Genomic DNA, 19,095 nt, shown 5'->3' with positions numbered 1-19,095 from the left:
GAAGTTTATCTTAGTTGTCCCATGGGAATCGAACCGAGCTCCTCAATACACGTACTCTCCGTAAAGTGCTATCTTTGCTTGCTTTAAATGAAATCAAAACCCATAATGGTGGTCCAATACATCATTTGCATTATTGAAGATGGCATTGTTATGCATCTAGTGATGAATGCGAATTCCATAGAGAATGAAAAAATGGAACTAGCATCAGTGGGTAGAAACTGTAGATAAGAAAATTGATAGTATTGGCATGGATAAATATATAATAGGATGCGAAACTGCGGACAGCACGATCTAGATGCGGTATTCTGAAATAAGGTGATCAGCGCCCGACGTCGTAGGTGGTAAATCATAGAACTACGTGAGGACCAGCGTTCTCCACTCTCCGATACGAAGTAGTCAGAACGTTGGCCGATGACTAGCCAACAGCGTTATGAAGGCAAGATGGATTCCAGAAAAATGCAAAAGATTCGAGGAAGATGCTCAGCGCCTGGATGCAAGACTGTTAATACTGTGGGAGGGAAGCATTTTTTCTATTTTCCTCAGGAACCTATGAGGTAAGCTTTAGTATTATTATTGTGTCCTGTGTAGCCTAAACCTTACACTTGAAAACAATGTACTTTTTGGTGAAGTAGGTTAGACGAGCTGTGCATTGCTTTCTGCTAATTTATTTAGGATTATAGTAGGAGTATAAATTTAGATGGTTCCGAAATTCAGTCAAACTGTAACGAAATGTGAAATATTGACGAAAAAGAGCAAGAAGGCTGAAAATGAAACCTCGTAAACCTGAATTGTAGAATTAGGCCACGTGGCTGCAAACTAAAACCACGTGGTTTTTAGTATAAACATCTCACAGTTATGGAAAATAAAATTATGCCTTCTTTAATGTAGTTAGCCATTCTGGAGAAATTCTCAATCATGTGTAGTAATAATAATAATAATAATAATAATAATAATAATAATAATAATAATAAGCTTAGGCCTAATATTTAATTTAGTTTGTACCCAATATCTGTTGCTGCTACCAGTTTTCCTATGGTCACTCACCACCTAGTGATGCGCATTAGACATCTCTTAAAATAACACAAATGCAGCAGATAACTTATTATTTTTTTCCCCAATTTTTGCATGATTTCTATTCAATATTTCTTCTACTTTATCTCATTAGTAATTGTAATCCATTGCTTTAGGTGTTGGAAGTGGCTCCGATTTTGTGGGCTAGAGGACCGGTATCGAGTTGCCGCAGATGCCACACACAGGTTGAGAATCTGGATGGACCACTTCATTGAGTCTGACTATTATAGCTCTTCACAAAAAGTGATACTTAAGCAAACTGCAGTGCCCACTGTTCATGCTAATGGATTAGTGGTGCCATCAAACCCTAAAATCCGGAGCCCACCATCTAGCCCAGTTATGCCTCGAGCGACCTTATCACTGGGGTCTACCCCAACTTTCAGGCATCACAAGACTTTGCAGACGTATGCTAGGAGGGCGAAGATTGATTCTGCAGCTGCTGAAGGTAATTAGTACACTAGCAATGTTTTTATGTCATTCATGTTTAAGATTTCCGATTTCATTACTCTTTTTTCTTTATTTTCAGGTACGCGTAGTCTCATAGGTTTACAAGCTGCAACTGAGTAGGCTGCAGGCTTGGCAGCTATGCTTCAAACAATTCCTGCTCCTATGAGTACTCCAGCTTCAAAGATTACTGCTTCGACGGCATATGCCGGGATGAATAAAGATGCATGCCAACAAGGTAATTATTCCACTTAGTCAAGTTTATGGATTTCAAGGAATGCCTTAGTTTCTCATCAGCTGTTCTTACATTACATGTTTCAAAATACATAATTAATTATGTTTCGTTTTTTTTGTGATTATTACAGGGAACAGTATGATTGGTGAACAGCTGAGGGGCTATCAGCAACCATCGCTCCTATTCAATGTGGTTCCCACAGCTGAAGGTAAGCGATACTGTCTTGTGAGCCTGGTAACATGCTAGTAATCATTTAAGTTAATTGCCCCCTGCCATATGTCTGCAGTTTTCATACTTCATTCTTTTATAGTAGCGAATAATAACAAATCCTCTTAACTACAGGGCAGGGTGTTTATCTTGTTATATATCGATCGTCCAGTTCAAAAGTGCGACAACTCAAAAATTGCCATTTTTTAGTTATTTATACTACTGAAAGCCCCTTTCGGAGCTCTTTCCGATTCAATATTGAGATAAGTCATATTTACAACCAAAAATAATAAAAACGAAATAAACTGCTTTAGAAGTAATTATAACTATGGGCTTTATTAATTCATTATTACTACATTTCGAAATCTATTAATAATGAACTGGAAGATCGTGATATACTCGTCCTGAATACTGACTCAATTCTAATTGTCGTGGTAATGAACCACAAATCTGTCCCTTTTTAGGGGATTTATTTGAAACTTTCAACTGAAGATATCTCAAAACTTGTTTTTTTGAGTTGTCGCACTTTTGAACCAGACGATCGATATTGCAACTGATATCCTGACAAGTCTCCCTGGCACACGAAGTACACTATCATTCCCTCTTACTGACTTCTCTTTAATATCCCAACACCTCTGCTGATTAACCCTTTCTGTTAGTGTCAGTTGTCCTCTATAGCCCAGGCTATTAGGAAAAAAATATTTTATATTACATTACAACGAACAATTCAGATTAACACAATCAAATTTGTTGCAGCATTAAACTTTTGGATTGTTACTATTACTTAACATTTATATGAGTTATAATTTGTACAGTTAAGAGCAGTTTGAAATGAATGGAGCACAAAGTCTGTTCAATTCTTGCTTCAATTTAATTTATCATTTATTTCCTTAGATACTGACATGAATACATCCAAGATGGAACAGTTTCCTTCAGCTTCAGCTACACCCCCTTCCAAACTTGGTAAATATTGATCACATTTTGATGTATTGTCAATTTTGTAGTATGTTATATAGCCTATCCATAGCTTGCATGCCTTTTGTTAGGCCTACATTAACTTAACAAGGCTAAAGGTGTTGTCACGTTTCATTTTTATTTAAAATAGTTCCCAGCAATTAGATTAATCTGAAGTTAATTTCGTAATCTTTAGGTCCTGGTGTTGCAAAACGAAAACTTTTCTCGAGTCCTCACTTCTCATCTTCACCCAGGAGCAACAAACTAAAAATGGCAGCTCTGAAAGCAAAGGTGAAGAGACTGGAGAAAAAATTGCAGTGTCTTTAAAGTAGTGTAAATAGTTCATATTGTGTGTAACAAAAAGGTATAATATCATATTGGTGGAAAGTTCATAGCTTTTTTTATTATTTTTTTTTATTTTTATTTATTTATTTATTTTTGCCCCAGAAAAAAATGTTTTTAGCAAATGTTAAATATATTGTGTAATTGTAGGGAGCAAAGTTACAGTATGTGGTACATGTGTGTGTATGTAAGAGAGATATTTGACTTTGGAAGTTGGGGGTTAACATACCTTCAGTTCACCTAGTAAACTTTTTTGCCCAACATAATGCAAGTAAGTGATGCAGCTCATGTATTTCACTCTGACCCTCAGTACATACAACATTTTGGTATACGTTACCGTTATGTGTATGCCAAACAACAATGTCTAAGAACCTTAGATGTGATCCTAGAAAAGTGTTCTAAAATGTGTTGCAAAATAGTAGATAGTAATATGACAGTTTCAATTATCAAACATTTTTTTGTAGTATCTGAAATCCGATTAATGTAATATGTATCTAGTCAGCGATGTATGCAACGGAGGGGAGAAAGGAATTGGCCACTCTTACTCATTACCTCCTGCTCTGATTGTCCCATGAGTGTTACTTGTAGGGTCCAAACCTGTTTTTGGACAGTTGACTAACCAATAGTCGATGTGTCCAGGCAGACAAGGGGACAAACCATAAATTTCGATATGTAGGATATCTCATTGGAATGTGAAGAAATATGTTCTGACTAAACTATATGACAACACATTATTCAAATGGTATCATTTACATCTGTAAACGAGCACAGATGGCAGAGCATTCCAAAATATAAATATATAGATGTGGCTTTTTCTCTTATCCGACTGGGCCCCACAATTTCAATTATTCAATTTGTTGTATAGACTTTACCAATGTACTGCACACTAAATATGTTAGTGTATCTGTGTGTATAGGATTACCAGATGTTCTGGATTTCGCTTGACATGCCCTGCGTCCTGCCAGGGTTCGTAAAAATCAGAAATTGTCCTGCTTTTCTTTCTTGCCAATTCCCAATGGACAAAAGAGAGTAACTATTGAGTTGGGGTCCATTAGAGGAATTATGTTTGTAAAATCCTTGCTCAAACAAGTCGAGTCACCAGAGAAGTATTAACAATCCGAAAATTAAATAAGGTAAAAGCTAATTTAGAATCCGTATACTTCAATTCTATTCATGATAATAGTTTTGTATCAGTTTTATTGTACAAAGACAAACAAATTACCTAATTATATAACAGAATGTAAAAAGACGTCACGTCAAGTATCAAGTTAGTCTATTATGCCCTGCTTTTATATGGAAAATTCATTTTCATTTAAAATGACCTGCTTTTAAATTGTTACAATCTGGTAACCCTAGTGCACATGTAGTGTATGTTAAACAGTGATATGATGGACCTTGTCAAAATTGTGTTGTTGAATGTATTGTAAAATAGTATACAGTAATATAGTAATTTCAATTATGCAACTAGTTTTTGCAGACTTAAAGTGCACTGTACACTATTACCTAAAGAATAAAATCCCAATTATCTAACCTTGTTTTCTTTTATTTTCTGTCCCTGTTTGGCTGTATTTTAATTAGTTCCATTATAAGGTAGTGTAAAATAGACTGTCTCTTCCAACTATTGGCTCCAATAACAATTTTCAGTGAAAGATGATGTGAGGAATAAAAATTTTAAAGTTTTACTTTAAATTGAGGGTTTGGGGCGGGGGGGGGGGAGGAGGAATATTTACTGCATATAGTTCAACTTTTCGACGCTAGGCGCGCTGCTAGATAAGCGGAGTAATTAGTTATTATTTTTGCTACTTGGGTGCGCTGCTGGATGCACGGAGTAGTTACTCTTTTCGCTACTTGGTGCGCTGCTAGATGTAATAACGCCTCTAACCGCATATAGATGGCAGCACGATCAATTCTACAACAGCGCCTCTAGTATGTGTTACGGGAAACTCAGTGAGTTTCGCATCCTATTATATATTTATCCATGGTATTGGGTTGAGAACTTTCGACCTGATTTTAAATGTAGTCAACTGGCTGCAAGGGAATTTAAATATTGTTGTTTCCATATTTTGTATTTAAAGCATATCTTTAACTTTTCTGAAGAAATTAATATAACATACATTTTATGATGCAGTTATGTATTACATTCATGTTAGATGATTTTTATCAGTATAAAAGTAACAAATCTTTACCCTTTCCGAGAGTATGAACTTCAAAACTCTTTGGCTTAGAGATCTTCTTTCTCTTCTTTTATTAATTTTCTACCAGAAACTTCATTCTGTACTATGTAGGCAGCATTTTCATATCATTTCTATGATAGCTTTGAAGGGTTCTCTGCAGATTTTACGGCAACACTTGTATTTCAATTCAAATTCAATTTTCTCATTCTATTTTATCTGTATTTTTTTATTTTACTCTAAATTTTCATTATGTGAAATATTATCTACTGTAAATTTTAGTTTGTTGTAAACAAATTTTTTGTAAGACATTTTAATGCCATCTTAAATGTTACTGTTTAACATTCTTTGTCTTTCCTCACCAAATTGAGGAAGATTAAATATTATATTAAATTAGGTCTAGGAGATGAACCTTAATGTGCAGTTAAGAAAATATAGTTCTTCCCACGTGTTCATTTGTGTATTTGGTTTTAAAAAAGTTACATTTCTTTGCATGTGTCCCCATTTTCTCTGGAACAAGTGAAAGTAGGCAGTTGAAATTTCACCGTTTTTTTTTTTTTAATCACAATACATTATGTCAGTCATGTGCTAATTAACGTGCCAGTACTGATAGAAAATATAGATTCTGTGGATTGGAAACTTTTTGAAATTATAATATAATACAAATAGGTTAATTCGACATTGGATAATTCCAATAAATGTCTATTTCCCTAGTAATTACTTCTAAAACTAATGTTGATAATACATAATTTTATTTAAATGAAAATAAATTTCAATTGTAGTTACACAAAAAATAATATTGCTACTTTTGAAACTTAAGTTTGAGGTATATACAATCAACATATTGCCTCATACTGGTATAAATCATATTAATTAACTGATTACATAAATTTTCTGTATACAGAATGAAAGTATAATAAAATAAAATATGGTGTATTGATATAAATTGATTAATTAAAAAATAAAATTTCATCTGAATAAGAGGACTTAGGGAAGGATGCAAGAATACTTGTTGCATTACCACACTGAATGGCGATACCAATGCACTGATATAGATATTGACTGCTTCGATGATCCCCAAAAAGCTGGACTAGGACTAAACTTCTGTCTGTGGTGGAGATAAGAACTTTGGCTTCACTACACAATGATCCAAATGTTTTAACCACAAAAGGGATAAAAATATAATTATCTGTAAAATGTTTATATTTATGATGTTTACTGATAGCAGTACTTTCTGCTGCAGATCCTAGTGTCTTAGAGGTTGAAGACATGAGAAGGGGCCAGTGTATCCACACATATGGAATCCCAAATTAAGGATTTGCCTACATGCCATGAGACTAGAATCAGACCATCGGGTCTTTTGCCATCTGAACAGCTGATCCTGGAAGGTTCTAAGATGGATGGAACCCCTGATGATGTTAATGCTCTTCTAATGGTATCATTAAGCGATGAATGATTAGAGAGATGCCCCTTACTCATGACACAACTAATTGATAATTAACATTGCATTTCTTCGGAATATGTATTATATGTCTTCATGTTAAATTTACCGTACCTGGTTAACATGTTTCGGCCTGCTATTGACCATCTTCAGAACTGGTTGTTGCTGGTCTTGGCGCCTTTTATTTTGTTTCCTGTGGGGGTGTGTTTGTGTAGTGTAATGTGGAGTCAAAGAGTGTGTGTGTTCTGAAATTGAGTTGTGTGTTGATCTGCATATCAGAGACATCAACACAGACATGGAAATTCTACACATCCATAAAATTTAACATGAGAAAGACATATAATACATATTCCAAAGTGATATAGTGTTAAAAGTTGTGTAATCAAGATGTATGTTCCATTTCTATTTTCGAAGCTTACATTTTTGGAAAATTCAATAATTTCAACGAAAATGTATCCATTCTGGAATCCTTTAGTGTCCTTTAGTACAGTAATTCATTTTATTTTATAACAGAACAAAATAATGTAACTTTTAATTTGTACTAGCTGAAAGCACCTTATGTTGTCTGAGTTTTCCTTTTTTGCTTCTATTTTGCATTAAACTGGTTGTTAAACTTCGCAGAAATCTCGTTAACTCAATTATAGACAACCAGAATGAATTGCTTTTACTAAGTTTTCTTGTCCACGAAGGTAGATCTCTACTAGCTGAAAGCACCTTTTTGCTTCTGTAAAGTCCTGGTAGCTCTTGTTGAATAAAGCACACGTGTACTGTAGAATAATGTGCTTTATTGTCCTTGATGTTCTAGCCGCAACAGCTCACCATCATCATGTTTGTAGACGCCCTCCTAATGGAGGATTACCAACCCTGAGGTACCAAACTTGGCGAAGTGCCAACCTTTGAAGTCCAAACATATCGCCCACCTTAAATGTATAACATTTAACACAAAATAGTTACACAAATTGTTACTGAAAATCAGTGAAAGTCTGATGGCCCTTGAAAACATGCAAAATAACATGAATTAACATTTGGCAACAAACATAATTTACTAATAGGCCGTTTGAATGTTCCATCTTTAGTTCGAATGACTGCTACCCTAATCAGTCCATCCCTTCCTGGGATCACTGCTAGCTTCCACTGCATAGGTGGAAGGTTGTCTTCTTTCAGCAACCTACTGCACCTGGTTGGATGTTGCCTTCCTTCGTACACCACTTGCATCGCTGCTGCAAGCCATTTTGATAGTCACATGACCATCTCCTCCGGAAGTCATGATGCATCCTCTGGATGTGTTCCCAACGAGACAGGGAATTGATTGGTGACGAGGATAAGTCTGATTCAGGATAGGACATTAAAGGAGTACCTATAAGAAAATGACCTGGACTAAGATAAGAAGGATCATCAGGATCATTTGATATGGATGTGATGGGTCTGGAATTGAGAACTGCTTCAACTTGACATATTAAAGTGTGCAACTCGTCGTATGTCAAGCAGTTGGCTCCGATGACACATCTTAGGTGGTGTTTCATGGATTTGACTCCGGCCTCCCAGAGTCCCCCCGAAATGTGTAGAGTTGGGTGGAATGAAGTGCCAGCTGACTTCTTCCTTAGCAGCAAACTCTTCCAACGCCTTGCTCCCTTCTCTAGACTTCAATAATTGATGCAACTCGTAATTCGTTCTTGGCTCCTACGAAGTTGGTACCGTTGTCACTGTATATATTTGCACATTTCCCTCGTCTAGCTGTGAATCGTCGTAAGGCAGCGAGAAATGCTTCTGTCATCAAGTCTCTGACGAGCTCCAAATGTATTGCCTTCGATATAGCATTTAACCTTGACCTTGCTTCTTGTTGAACCATGTTTTATAAAATAAGGTCCGGCATAATCCACTCCAGAATTTATGAACGGTCGAGAAGCTGTCACCCATGGAATAGGTAGCTGTCCCATAAGTTGTTTGGATGTGCTGGCCTTCTGTTTGATGCATGGTAGACATTTATGAATAATGGGTCTTACCACACGTCGAATGTTTACAATCCAATATCTTTGCCTTAAAGATCCTATTAAAAGCTGTGAACTCGCATGTAGTAGTCTTAAATGTTCTGCTTCTACTATCAGCCTTGTTATGTTTTTCTTCGGTGGAAGAATAACTTGATGCTTATGTTCATAAGACTTAGAAGAGTTATTCAGTCTTCCGCCCACCCTGAGAATGTTTTCAGAATCTAAGAATGGATTCAGATCCTTCAGTTTACTCTTCGTTGATACTGTGGAAAAAGTATTTAAATCCTTGATTTCCGTCGAGTATTCTTGAAGCTGTGCTTGTTTGATACACGACACCAGTGCGTACCGCAATTCTTCCTTTGTCAATGTACCAGTTCTCTTCTTTGCTCCTCTTCTAATATTGTGAACAAATCTGAGACAATACGAGAGTACCCGTTGTAGTTTGTGTAGTGAAGAGAATCTGAGTGTCATATCCTCTTGCTCTGTGTTGTCTCTTGCACTGCTTAGTAGAGTTCGTTGTTCTGGCATTGTTGTGAGGGCTGTTTGCAGCTCACTGCAACCACTGAGAAGATCATCCATGTAGAAATCTCGTTGCAGAGCTCTTGGAGCTAATGGATATCTTCGTGATACTTCTTCAGCCGGCATTTGTAAGCATTGTGTAGCTTGAAATGGTGCTGATGATGTGACCTCCGTTGTCTTACTTGATGCGTCAAACACCCTTGTTTCTCGTTCTTTTCCCGAGTTCTTGAAAACTGCATGATGTGGAAGGTAACAACTTGCCTTGTGTTCTTCCTCTTTCCTTGTATCTATTTCTCCCATGTGTCCTAACTGCTCATGGTCTGGACGTCGAGGAAGTCGAACCACAAATCTTCCAGTTTGATCTCTTGTAGTTGCTACAAAATGTTTTTCACATTCTTCTTCTTCTTCTTCTACTGTTCTTGTTCTCTCTGGAATATCTTCTAATTCCCAGAAACGCTGTAGTTTTTGTTCTAAGTTGTCCCTGTTACAAGTAAGAAGTGATGTTACTGCTATAGTCGAAATAACCTCTGCTGTCGTTGCTTGAATCCTACCAGATAATATCCCCCTAGTTTTGTGTTGTGCATGGATAGTGAGTCGTTTACGTCCACTCTTGCTTCTTGTCACAATATTCGGAAGAATAGTTCAGTTCCTATCAGTAGATCAATCTTCCCTGGTTTGTTGAAAGTAGGATCCGCTAGTTTCATTCCAGATGGGATATCTTCCTTCTTGTATTTTACGTAGACTGCAGGCATCTTCTCCATGATCTTAGAAATCACTGAGAACTTTGTATCAGCTGTGAACTTTCCATCTGTTGATGATAACTGAGTATACACCGAATGCGTAGTTTTCAATGGTGTTCCATTTATTCCTTGTATAGGAATTCTTTCCACTGACTTTCGTAATCTCAATCTCTGTGCTAATTCTTCAGTCATAAAGTTGCATTGTGAACCACTATCAAGAACACATCTACATTATTGTAAGTCTCCTTGCGCGTTCTTCACCATTACAATGGCTGTCGACAACAATACATGTGACCTTACTTCATTGTTGATGCTGTGACATGTCTGTCGTGTAGTGACGGAATCCCTTTGTTGTGTCTCTGCTGTCTGGTTTGGATGTAGGAGTGTATGGTGCTTCGCTCCACACCGTTTGCAGGTCCCAGCTCGACAATCTTCACTAAATGTTGGCTTCGCAAACAGTTCCAACAGAGTCTGTGCTTGAGAACGCAGTTCTTCTTCCCCTGAATACTGCTACATGAAAAAGCTTGACAATTGTACAGAGAATGTGACTGGTTACAATAATAACATCTAGGTTGTGTCATTATCAATGCCTTACTCGCTTGCTTTCCTCTATCTAACTTTACTATGTTTTCAGGTATTGAAGTCGTACCCTTTATTGTTTCTAATGCCTGAGATTTATGTTCAAGAAAATCCAATAACTCCTTGAGTGTTGACATGTTTCGATCTGCGCAGCTTAATTCCCATTCGCGCCTACTCTGAGTGTCTATTTTCTCCAGTATCAATTATGATAATAGTACTTCGTGTAATGGAACCTCTAAAGATAGCGCTTCTAACGCATTCATATTGCTCTTTACTTGGCTCACTAATGACCGTAAATCTCCGTGTGATTCCTTGCTCATTGTTGGAAGTGACAAGATTGCTGTCGCATGTTTCGACACAATAAATTTTTCATTGTTGTATCTCTGATAAACCATGTCCCAAGCAATTCTAAAATTTGCATCACATATTGTTAGATTTTCTACTAGTTTGTGTGGTTCTCCCTTTAGTGCAGGTAATAAATAATGCATTTTTTGAGCTTCTGCTAAATCACTATTTTTTACTATTAGACTGCTAAACGTATCCCTAAAGTTGAGCCAAGTGCTATGGTCTCCATTGAAACTAGGCAGACTAATAATCAGCAACTTTATTTTCCCTTCAACAATGGGTTGATTACTCTCTTGTGCAACATTATTACTGCTTTCCATTATTGTTAAAAATCTTGATTTTACTCTATCATACTGCTCTTCAAATTCTATCCTGTCCTCTGAATGATCTTTGTCTGCTATCATTTCTAATTGAACTTGACTTTCTTCATATTTCACTTGTATTCTTTCTAGTCCCTCATATTTTACCTTGATCAAACCCGGTTCTGTTACTTCATGAACCCTTCCAAGAAATGTTTCAAGTCTAGCTAAACTAGTCTTAGCTAAACCTCTCTGATGTATAAGTATCTTTGAATCACTCATGTTGTCCTATCTTGTTGATGACATAGTTTGAATCTCACTGCTAACCTGATTGTTAGAATTACTGGCCTCAGTTGTTTCCTTGGTCAGCGACCTTCTGTTAACCTGGACATCTTGATGGAACTGGATTGCAGCCCTTGGAGTTCAGTGCAAGGCCGCTAGGTGGAAATACTGGATTGTAGCTTCTGTAGCTTGGTGCAAGGAGTTGACTGTCAGGCCGCTAGATGACTCTCACAGAACTTGCCTTTCTTGTACAATTCTCAGCATTCATTCTTAGCCATCTTGGATTTTGACCACAAAATCACTTTTATGTTTCACTGATTTTTGCACTGTTACCTGTGTTTCCAATGTCACTAATACTTATCCGGTTCGCGAGGACCAAATGTAAAGTCCTGCGAAGGTCGTATTGATGAATAAAGCACACGTGGACTGTAGAATAATGTGCTTTATTGTCCTTGATGTTCTAGCCGCAACAGCTCACCATCATCATGTTTGTAGACGCCCTCCTAATGGAGGATTACCAACCCTGAAGTACCAAACTTGGCGAAGTGCCAACCTTTGAAGTCCCAAACAGCTTCCATTTTTAAGTAAACTGTTTAAACTTTTCAGAAATCTTGGAAACTCAGCTATAGACAAACAAAACGAATAAATTGCCTTTACCAGTCTTTTCCCGTCAATAAAGATGAATCTTTACATAGCGTTCCTTACATGAATTAATAAACTTCTTAGCCAAATGCCTGTCAGGGTCAACTCAAATGAAAACAGTTGTACATCAGACGCCTAATATATATTTCCTGGTGTATTTAAGGGGACACTCAACTTAAAAATTGGAGAAAAAGTGTCATAGAAAAGAAAAATTAAATTTCTACACTAATTTATGTGACAGAACTAAATCAATACGCAGAATTCTTCCCCTATTCATTGAGAAGTCACAGTCAAATGCACAAAGCCAAAAAATAAAAAATGATAATTAAAAGTGATATTTCATATTAATGATTGATTAAAAATTGAAATATTTTTTATTTTGAAAAGTATTGGATCTAATGAGCTGAGATTTTGCATGTTACTTTCCATGTGTATATTAAACGTTTTCTCCAAATTTGAAAAAGATTGGTCAAATAAGAAAAAAGTTTCAAAATATAGTTGAGTGTCCCCTTAAGGCCAACAGAACTTCCCTTCCACACCCACCACCAGGAGTACAAATAAAATAATGGAAGAAATCAAACTATACACAAAGTAAAACTAAACGAAAATATATGCAAGGTATAGTCACACAAGCTTTAAATGAGTTAGCATTGTCTTGAAGTTCAGCAAAACAAAAACACATCCCTCGGTACCTACAAGCCCACTAAGTGTTGACTCAATGTTCTGCAGATCTTATATTTTATCTCTGCCTGTCAGTGACCATTAAATTTCAAGTGGCTTGTCTTATTCTTGGGCGTTAGCCTATTAAAAAACATTACAACCTCTCTGCAGTCTCTTTTCCTTCCCACTGTAAATGTGATGTTGTACAAAGACAGATATAAAATAATTATAAGATCTGTACATTGATCTGAAGCTGTGCTGACATAAATTTTACGTAATTTTATGTCTATATGTGCTTTTACTTGAACTTCAGAGACAGCTGACGATAAATAAGGATTACCTTGTTTTCAGTCTGAACCTGTTGGGGTGTCATCTTGAACAAAAATTTATCTCACTATCAGTCGTACAAAGAATCAGTATTCATTTAGTGTTCTGCTCAAGGGCAGGTCTTTCACTGCAAACTCAGTTCTCTTCAATCTTTCCTACTTTCAGTCTTCCTCTTTGTCTCTGCATATGATCCATATATCTTAATGACGTCTATCATATTATATCTTCTCCTGCCCAAACTCTTCTCCCGTTCACCATTCCTTCCAGTGCATCTTTCAGTAGGCAGTTTCTTCTCAGCCAGTGACCCAACCAATTCCTTTCATTCTTTCTGATCAGTTTCAGCATCATTCTTTTCCATACAGCTTAATTTCTTATTCTGTCTGTCCATTTCATACATTTCATTCTTCTCCAGAAGATGCTAATTTTTCTGTTACAATCTTCCTTATATGTATATAATTAAATTTATATTGTAAGATTTTTTACTCTTGTATGCCTGTTTACATCATATCCGGTTTTTTCAAAATATGACTTCAGAAATTATTATTATCTCACAAATTCAGGTCATATTACTTATATAATTTTTTATTTTATGTACAGAATAGAGAAAGATACAGTATAATTTCGCGAGAAGTCATTGTGTAACATAAAGAATACTATTCTGAGAGACATATTTTAGAAATGAAGATATTTTTCTTTCCATAACATCTAACATACAATATTGACTACATGATTACACAGAATTTCGCAATAACACATATTTGGACATGAACAACAGCATTTTGGGAGATGTGTATTTTAGAATTAATACAATTTTTCAGTTGATTTATGTGTATTCACATATTTAGAAACATGAGAAAAGTATCATAGAATTGCTTTTTGATGTGCGTACAATTCTTTGTTTTCCCCTTATTGCGTATATATATATATATTTGGGGAAACACAAAAAACTGTTTAAAAGAAATGCATGAGTTAAGAATTATTGGACTATATGAATGGAAAATGTTAGTAAAAACACAACGAATATTTCTGTATCCAAAAATATTTTTTAAATAGAATATGACTCAATATTCATGTTTGAAAATGTTTGACATCTGAGGTTTTTCAGAATCTGGTAAAAATTTAACAAAATGAATATTATTTTTTTGTTTTATTACATTGTTGTTTTAAAAATGGTATCCACTTCACATGCCATGAAGACACTTTGGGAGCATGAAGGTGGAGCCCATGCTTTCTTGACCTCGGCACTAGAATTATGTGGTGTGATCGGCACCATGCTCTGATTGTCTTTTACCCCCGGGAAAGACCCGGTACTCAATTTGATAGGAAGCTGGTTGAACCTCGGGGCTGTGCTGGAAGTTTGATAATGAGAAAATTCTGTCACCGCCCGAACCCCGGCCTTTTAGTCCGTTAGTTGTTGAAGTTGCAAAACAGTGTATATATAAAGAAGTGTGGCAGGCATTTTTAAAAATGTATTGTAGTCTTTAAAAATGATTTTAGGTGATGTTGGAGAAGCTTAAAGAACTGCTTGTGAATTTTTATTGCCGCAGAAATAAAAAAAACAATATGAACATTCATACAAGATGTTTAAGGAATGGTGCAGTGTTAAGAAGACGATTATTTGTGAAACTTCTTTATTAGCATATTTCTTTGAAAAGTCAGAAATAGGAAACTCAGCGGCTAGTTCCTGGTGTGGATATTCCATGTTAAAGGCAAATCTTTTTACTGGAGATAATATTGACATGTCAAAATAGCTACTCTAAACTGAAAGCTTTGTTGAGACGAAAGAATAACATGTACAAACTGAACAAATCTAGTGTTTGAATTCCTTACAGATACTCCTGATGACAGATACTTATTAGTGAAAGGAATGGCAGTTGTGGAAATCGGTGGAGCATGTGGCTGTGAAGAATTGTTATGATTGAGACTGAAAGATGTTGAGGTGAATGCTAATGTTATTATCGTGAATATTGAGGATTCTAAAAATGATATGTCCCATAGATTCACAATTACTTCTAGTAAAAATGGTGTTTGTGATTTACAAATTGTTACCAAGTACAGTACATTATGATTAGGTCAAAGATTGGGAATAACAATTCGCGGTTGTTTATGCGATGTAACAAAGGACAATGTTACAAACATCAAGTTGAGAGGAGTACTCTTTCTACAATTCCTACAAGGTAGGAACTTTTTTAAATTTGGAAAATCCTAAACTGTATACAGGCCATTCATTTATAAGAACTCAGCTACGTTCTTGGCAAACAGAGGTGTGGATATTTTAGCACTTAAGAGATATGGAGGATGGAGACATCTAGAATTGCGGAAAGTTATGTAGCTGATAGTTTGAGTAACAAGAAAGAGAGTTCCTTGTGGAGAAACAGGTCAGTTATTATGAAGGATCCAGTTAGCTGTGAAAAAGGACTTTGAAATAAGCAACGAAATAAATCCTGATTATATTCATCGAAATTTTGCCCTAATATTAATAACTGCTATACTTGTAATGTTTACATTAATTTCAGTCGTCAGCACAAGAATGAATGATTGAATGAATGAATGACATAACTTGGTCTATTAGCTGTTAATAATAATATTCATGTAAATGTTTCGACCAATATTAATAAATGTGATAATTGCAATTTTTTCTGTAAATTTCAGTTGTCGGCAGAAGAATGAATGAAAGTATCACCTCCACAGAAAAGTAAATTAGACCTACTTACTTCCTGTTGCTTATAGACACCAAGGAAGTGACGATAAATAATAGACTTCCTTCCTTAGAATCAGTGCAATAACAATATATTTACTATAGTAGGAGTGGGAAAATGAAAAAATTATCCAGAACGGACAAGAAAAATTGAGAGCGTCTAGTTCAAAATCTGCTTAATGTACTTTTCGATGAAATTGAATTATGTACCATATCAGGTATTCTGGGACTTTTTTCTCTTGTACGCAGGAGGGACCCGAAGGTTTAAACTGCAGCCTGAGGCTTATCTGCATTCTGGGACATACTTTACTAAATGTACTAACTATGGATCAAATTCTATCATACTCCCACATAAAAAGCCGTGTAAGTGTTAGGCTCCGCTGCGTAATATATGAAGATAGTAACGATACCCTGTATCCGAATGTATCCAATGCAATGACAAATAAGAATGCATGTTTTAAGAAAGTCTTTCTGCAGTGTTATTAATCGATGAAGAAAACATATTTTCTGTAACTGAAATAAACATGTTTTACATGCACTTATTCCAACATTGGGTTTGTTCACTCACTCACTCACTCAATTATTTAATTATTTATTTATTTTTTTATTTATGTATTTGTTTATTTGTTTTTTTTTTTTGTTTCTTTCATATCTTCCATTTATTTACTTATTTGTTTATTTATACAAAATAAAACTAGGAAAAATTGAATAATCTCATTATTACATATTTAGACATTACAACAACAGTGACTGCCTCCGTGGTCTGTTGATCACCATGCTGGCTTCCAGATCTGGAGGTCCCGGTTCGATTCCCGGGCTTGGCCCTCAGTGAATTTTCCTTGAAGAAGAAATTTGTATGAATGTGAGTGTGATTGTGTGTGTGCCAGGTTAATATTAATTAGCCAATTATCAAAAACATAAAATACATCAGGACTGTCACTGGGCAGTAACCTGAACACATGTTTCAGCATCACATTTTTGACAAGTAACTCCATCAGCCAGCACAACCATGAAGCATTAATAGATGCTGTAGAATTACCAACAAAGAAAAAAAAAACAACAACAATAGCTCTTACCGATCAAAATGAACTGTCGCGTCAATTACATTTAAAAACATTGATAAATCCCTTCAAAATTCGTGTTAGAGATTTCATTTTAAGTTTAAAAACGAAAATTGTATAAAAGTAATCAAATCCATAAATAAAATCCCGTGCGATTTGAAGGGTACACGGGAAAAACGATCAAGGTCCATCAAAAATCGAAATTGAGTTAATAATGCTATCTTATAGTGGAAAGGAAGTACTAACATGCGGTCTAGCTAGTAATAAGAAATTATCGTTCTTGACATTCCACTACGTCAATTTCTATTAAATACACACACAACAAAGTATTAAGTACTTAAACTTTAAAATTCGTTTTTCTCGAAACTTTCTAAAATGGACCTTGATAGTTATTCCCATGTACCCTTCATTTGTAAAACCTTAAAGAACACTTACTGGTCAGAATGATCGGAACGATCTTTCTTTTGTTAAAAATAGTACCGGTAGCTATTGTTTTATGAAAAAAGTATAACAATTAACTACAGTATATTTCAGTAAAACATAGCCTACTGTTGTAAAATTTATTTTTTTTTTGCTTTATAGAAACTCTGCTGCAAACCCAGTTTATTGTACAATTAAAAGATCATTATCTGCTAAACTAATTGAACAGATCTATTAACAATTTGTGTTGTAACAGAAAATTATATATATTTGCAAACTTATATTAAAAGGTAATGCTATTAATCATGTTTACTGTGGTATATTATTTTCTTATTTTTCTCGATCTAAAATTATGCATTTAGCAAATTTTGAACGGTACTCCCTCAATTACAGCATTAAACTTACAGAAACGAAAACAAAAGATGCCCCACTGTAAGATGAGAAGACGGAGTTCAGATTGAATGGGAACGATTCTTTATTATTAGTTGTTCAAATGAACGATTCGTGAATGAATCGACCCAACTCTATTGTCTATGTATCTTAACATTTTGTAGCATTTCTGGAGTGACTTTAGCACAGGCTTCAATGATACTGTTGTGCGACCATCACTCAGGTTGCACTGATTGCTGGCCGGATGGCTACTGTGTTCGACTTCTGCTCCTTCTCGTCAGGATTTCTCACACCACCATTGTACACAACAATGGAAAACTACTTTGCTGGAAAAACTGGAGCTCTCAGGATACTATAGGGAACTACATGACTATTAAACTAAGTCCGAAATGATTGCAATGTTGTTATCTCTAACTAATTTATTATATATTTACATATGTACAGCAAAACTACTTACAGGATATATCATTCTCCTCTACCGACGCCATCTTCTGTCAGGATAGATTCGACGTAGCTAGGTTGACAATCTCCACCAACTAATCAACTGCCTCACGCGTCTCCTCTCCAACACTTTTTATGATTCGGTACCCGTTTCCCGCCAGGGGTACCGACCACACCATCCACCCCTGTGAGATGGTCTTAAAACACTTTTGATTTCACGTACTTACAAATATCGTCTTAATCAATCATTTCTTACATTTAATTTTGATTTAGTGCATTATAGTGACAAGTCACTATAATGAAATTACGCGCAAGAAAAGAGTCCGAACAATGCGTGATATAATTTGACCAATTAAAATGCATGCCTTATCCTACTGGACCAATGGGATTGGGCCAGCAACAATCTGAGGCGTAAGAATACTTTCGTTGTAGGCAGTGATTTTACCACACACCCGACAAGACTCTATACGCTGGCTAAGCATCTCAAGACCGTGTATTCCGCTGACACTGTTCCTGTTTCAAATTTAATACTCCACAGGAAATCATGCTACAGGGCGTTCTTTAGCCCTGGGGCATAACAATACCATTCTTTAAATGTTCCACATTCTCAATTTTCTCTACATATATCAAGCTCTTTATGTAACTCCAAAAGAAAAAATCAAGCGGTGTTAAATCTGGAGACCTGGTCAGCCATTCTACTGGTCCACACCGACCAATCCAATGTCCAGGGAACTGTTCGTCCTGTCTGCTAAAACATTTGTGTGACTTAACCTACCAGAATGAAGAATGATATCAATTCTTTCCTCTTTCGATAATGTCATCACGAAAATCAAGAAATT

General features: G+C 35.8%; 1 protein-coding gene across 4 annotated transcripts; it reads left to right on the top strand.

The window, feature by feature from the left end:
- Positions 1 to 245: 245 nt before the first annotated feature.
- On the top strand, positions 246 to 4,755 carry LOC138693737 (uncharacterized). 4 transcript variants are annotated; one of them, XR_011330424.1, is made up of 6 exons: positions 246 to 554; positions 1,188 to 1,516; positions 1,598 to 1,753; positions 1,881 to 1,958; positions 2,852 to 2,920; positions 3,108 to 4,755. XR_011330424.1 is itself a non-coding variant. In XM_069817560.1 (6 exons), the coding sequence occupies exons 3-6, from the start codon at positions 1,657 to 1,659 to the stop codon at positions 3,236 to 3,238; spliced, it is 375 nt and encodes a 124-aa protein (XP_069673661.1). In that variant the 5' UTR covers positions 246 to 554; positions 1,188 to 1,516; positions 1,598 to 1,656; the 3' UTR covers positions 3,239 to 4,746. The 4 variants fall into 4 exon arrangements, 2 of the variants coding, with proteins under 2 accessions (XP_069673661.1, XP_069673662.1); XM_069817560.1 differs by having other exon boundaries at positions 3,108 to 4,746; XR_011330425.1 differs by lacking the exon at positions 2,852 to 2,920 and having other exon boundaries at positions 3,108 to 4,754.
- Positions 4,756 to 19,095: the final 14,340 nt, after the last annotated feature.

The sequence above is a fragment of the Periplaneta americana genome, unplaced genomic scaffold, assembly GCF_040183065.1.
Source record: "Periplaneta americana isolate PAMFEO1 unplaced genomic scaffold, P.americana_PAMFEO1_priV1 scaffold_20, whole genome shotgun sequence".
In the NCBI taxonomy this organism is placed as follows: Eukaryota; Metazoa; Arthropoda; class Insecta; order Blattodea; family Blattidae; genus Periplaneta; species Periplaneta americana.
Note: the sequence above shows the minus strand (reverse complement) of the source record. Positions and strands in the feature narration are given on the sequence as shown.

Coding starts and splice junctions, on each gene's coding strand:
- LOC138693737 (XM_069817560.1), top strand. CDS start 1,657: ATGCTTCAAACAATTCCTGCTCCTATGAGTACTCCAGCTTCAAAGATT. Junction 1,959..2,851: donor TGTGGTTCCCACAGCTGAAG/GTAAGCGATACT, acceptor TTATTTCCTTAG/ATACTGACATGAATACATCC. Junction 2,921..3,107: donor TACACCCCCTTCCAAACTTG/GTAAATATTGAT, acceptor CGTAATCTTTAG/GTCCTGGTGTTGCAAAACGA.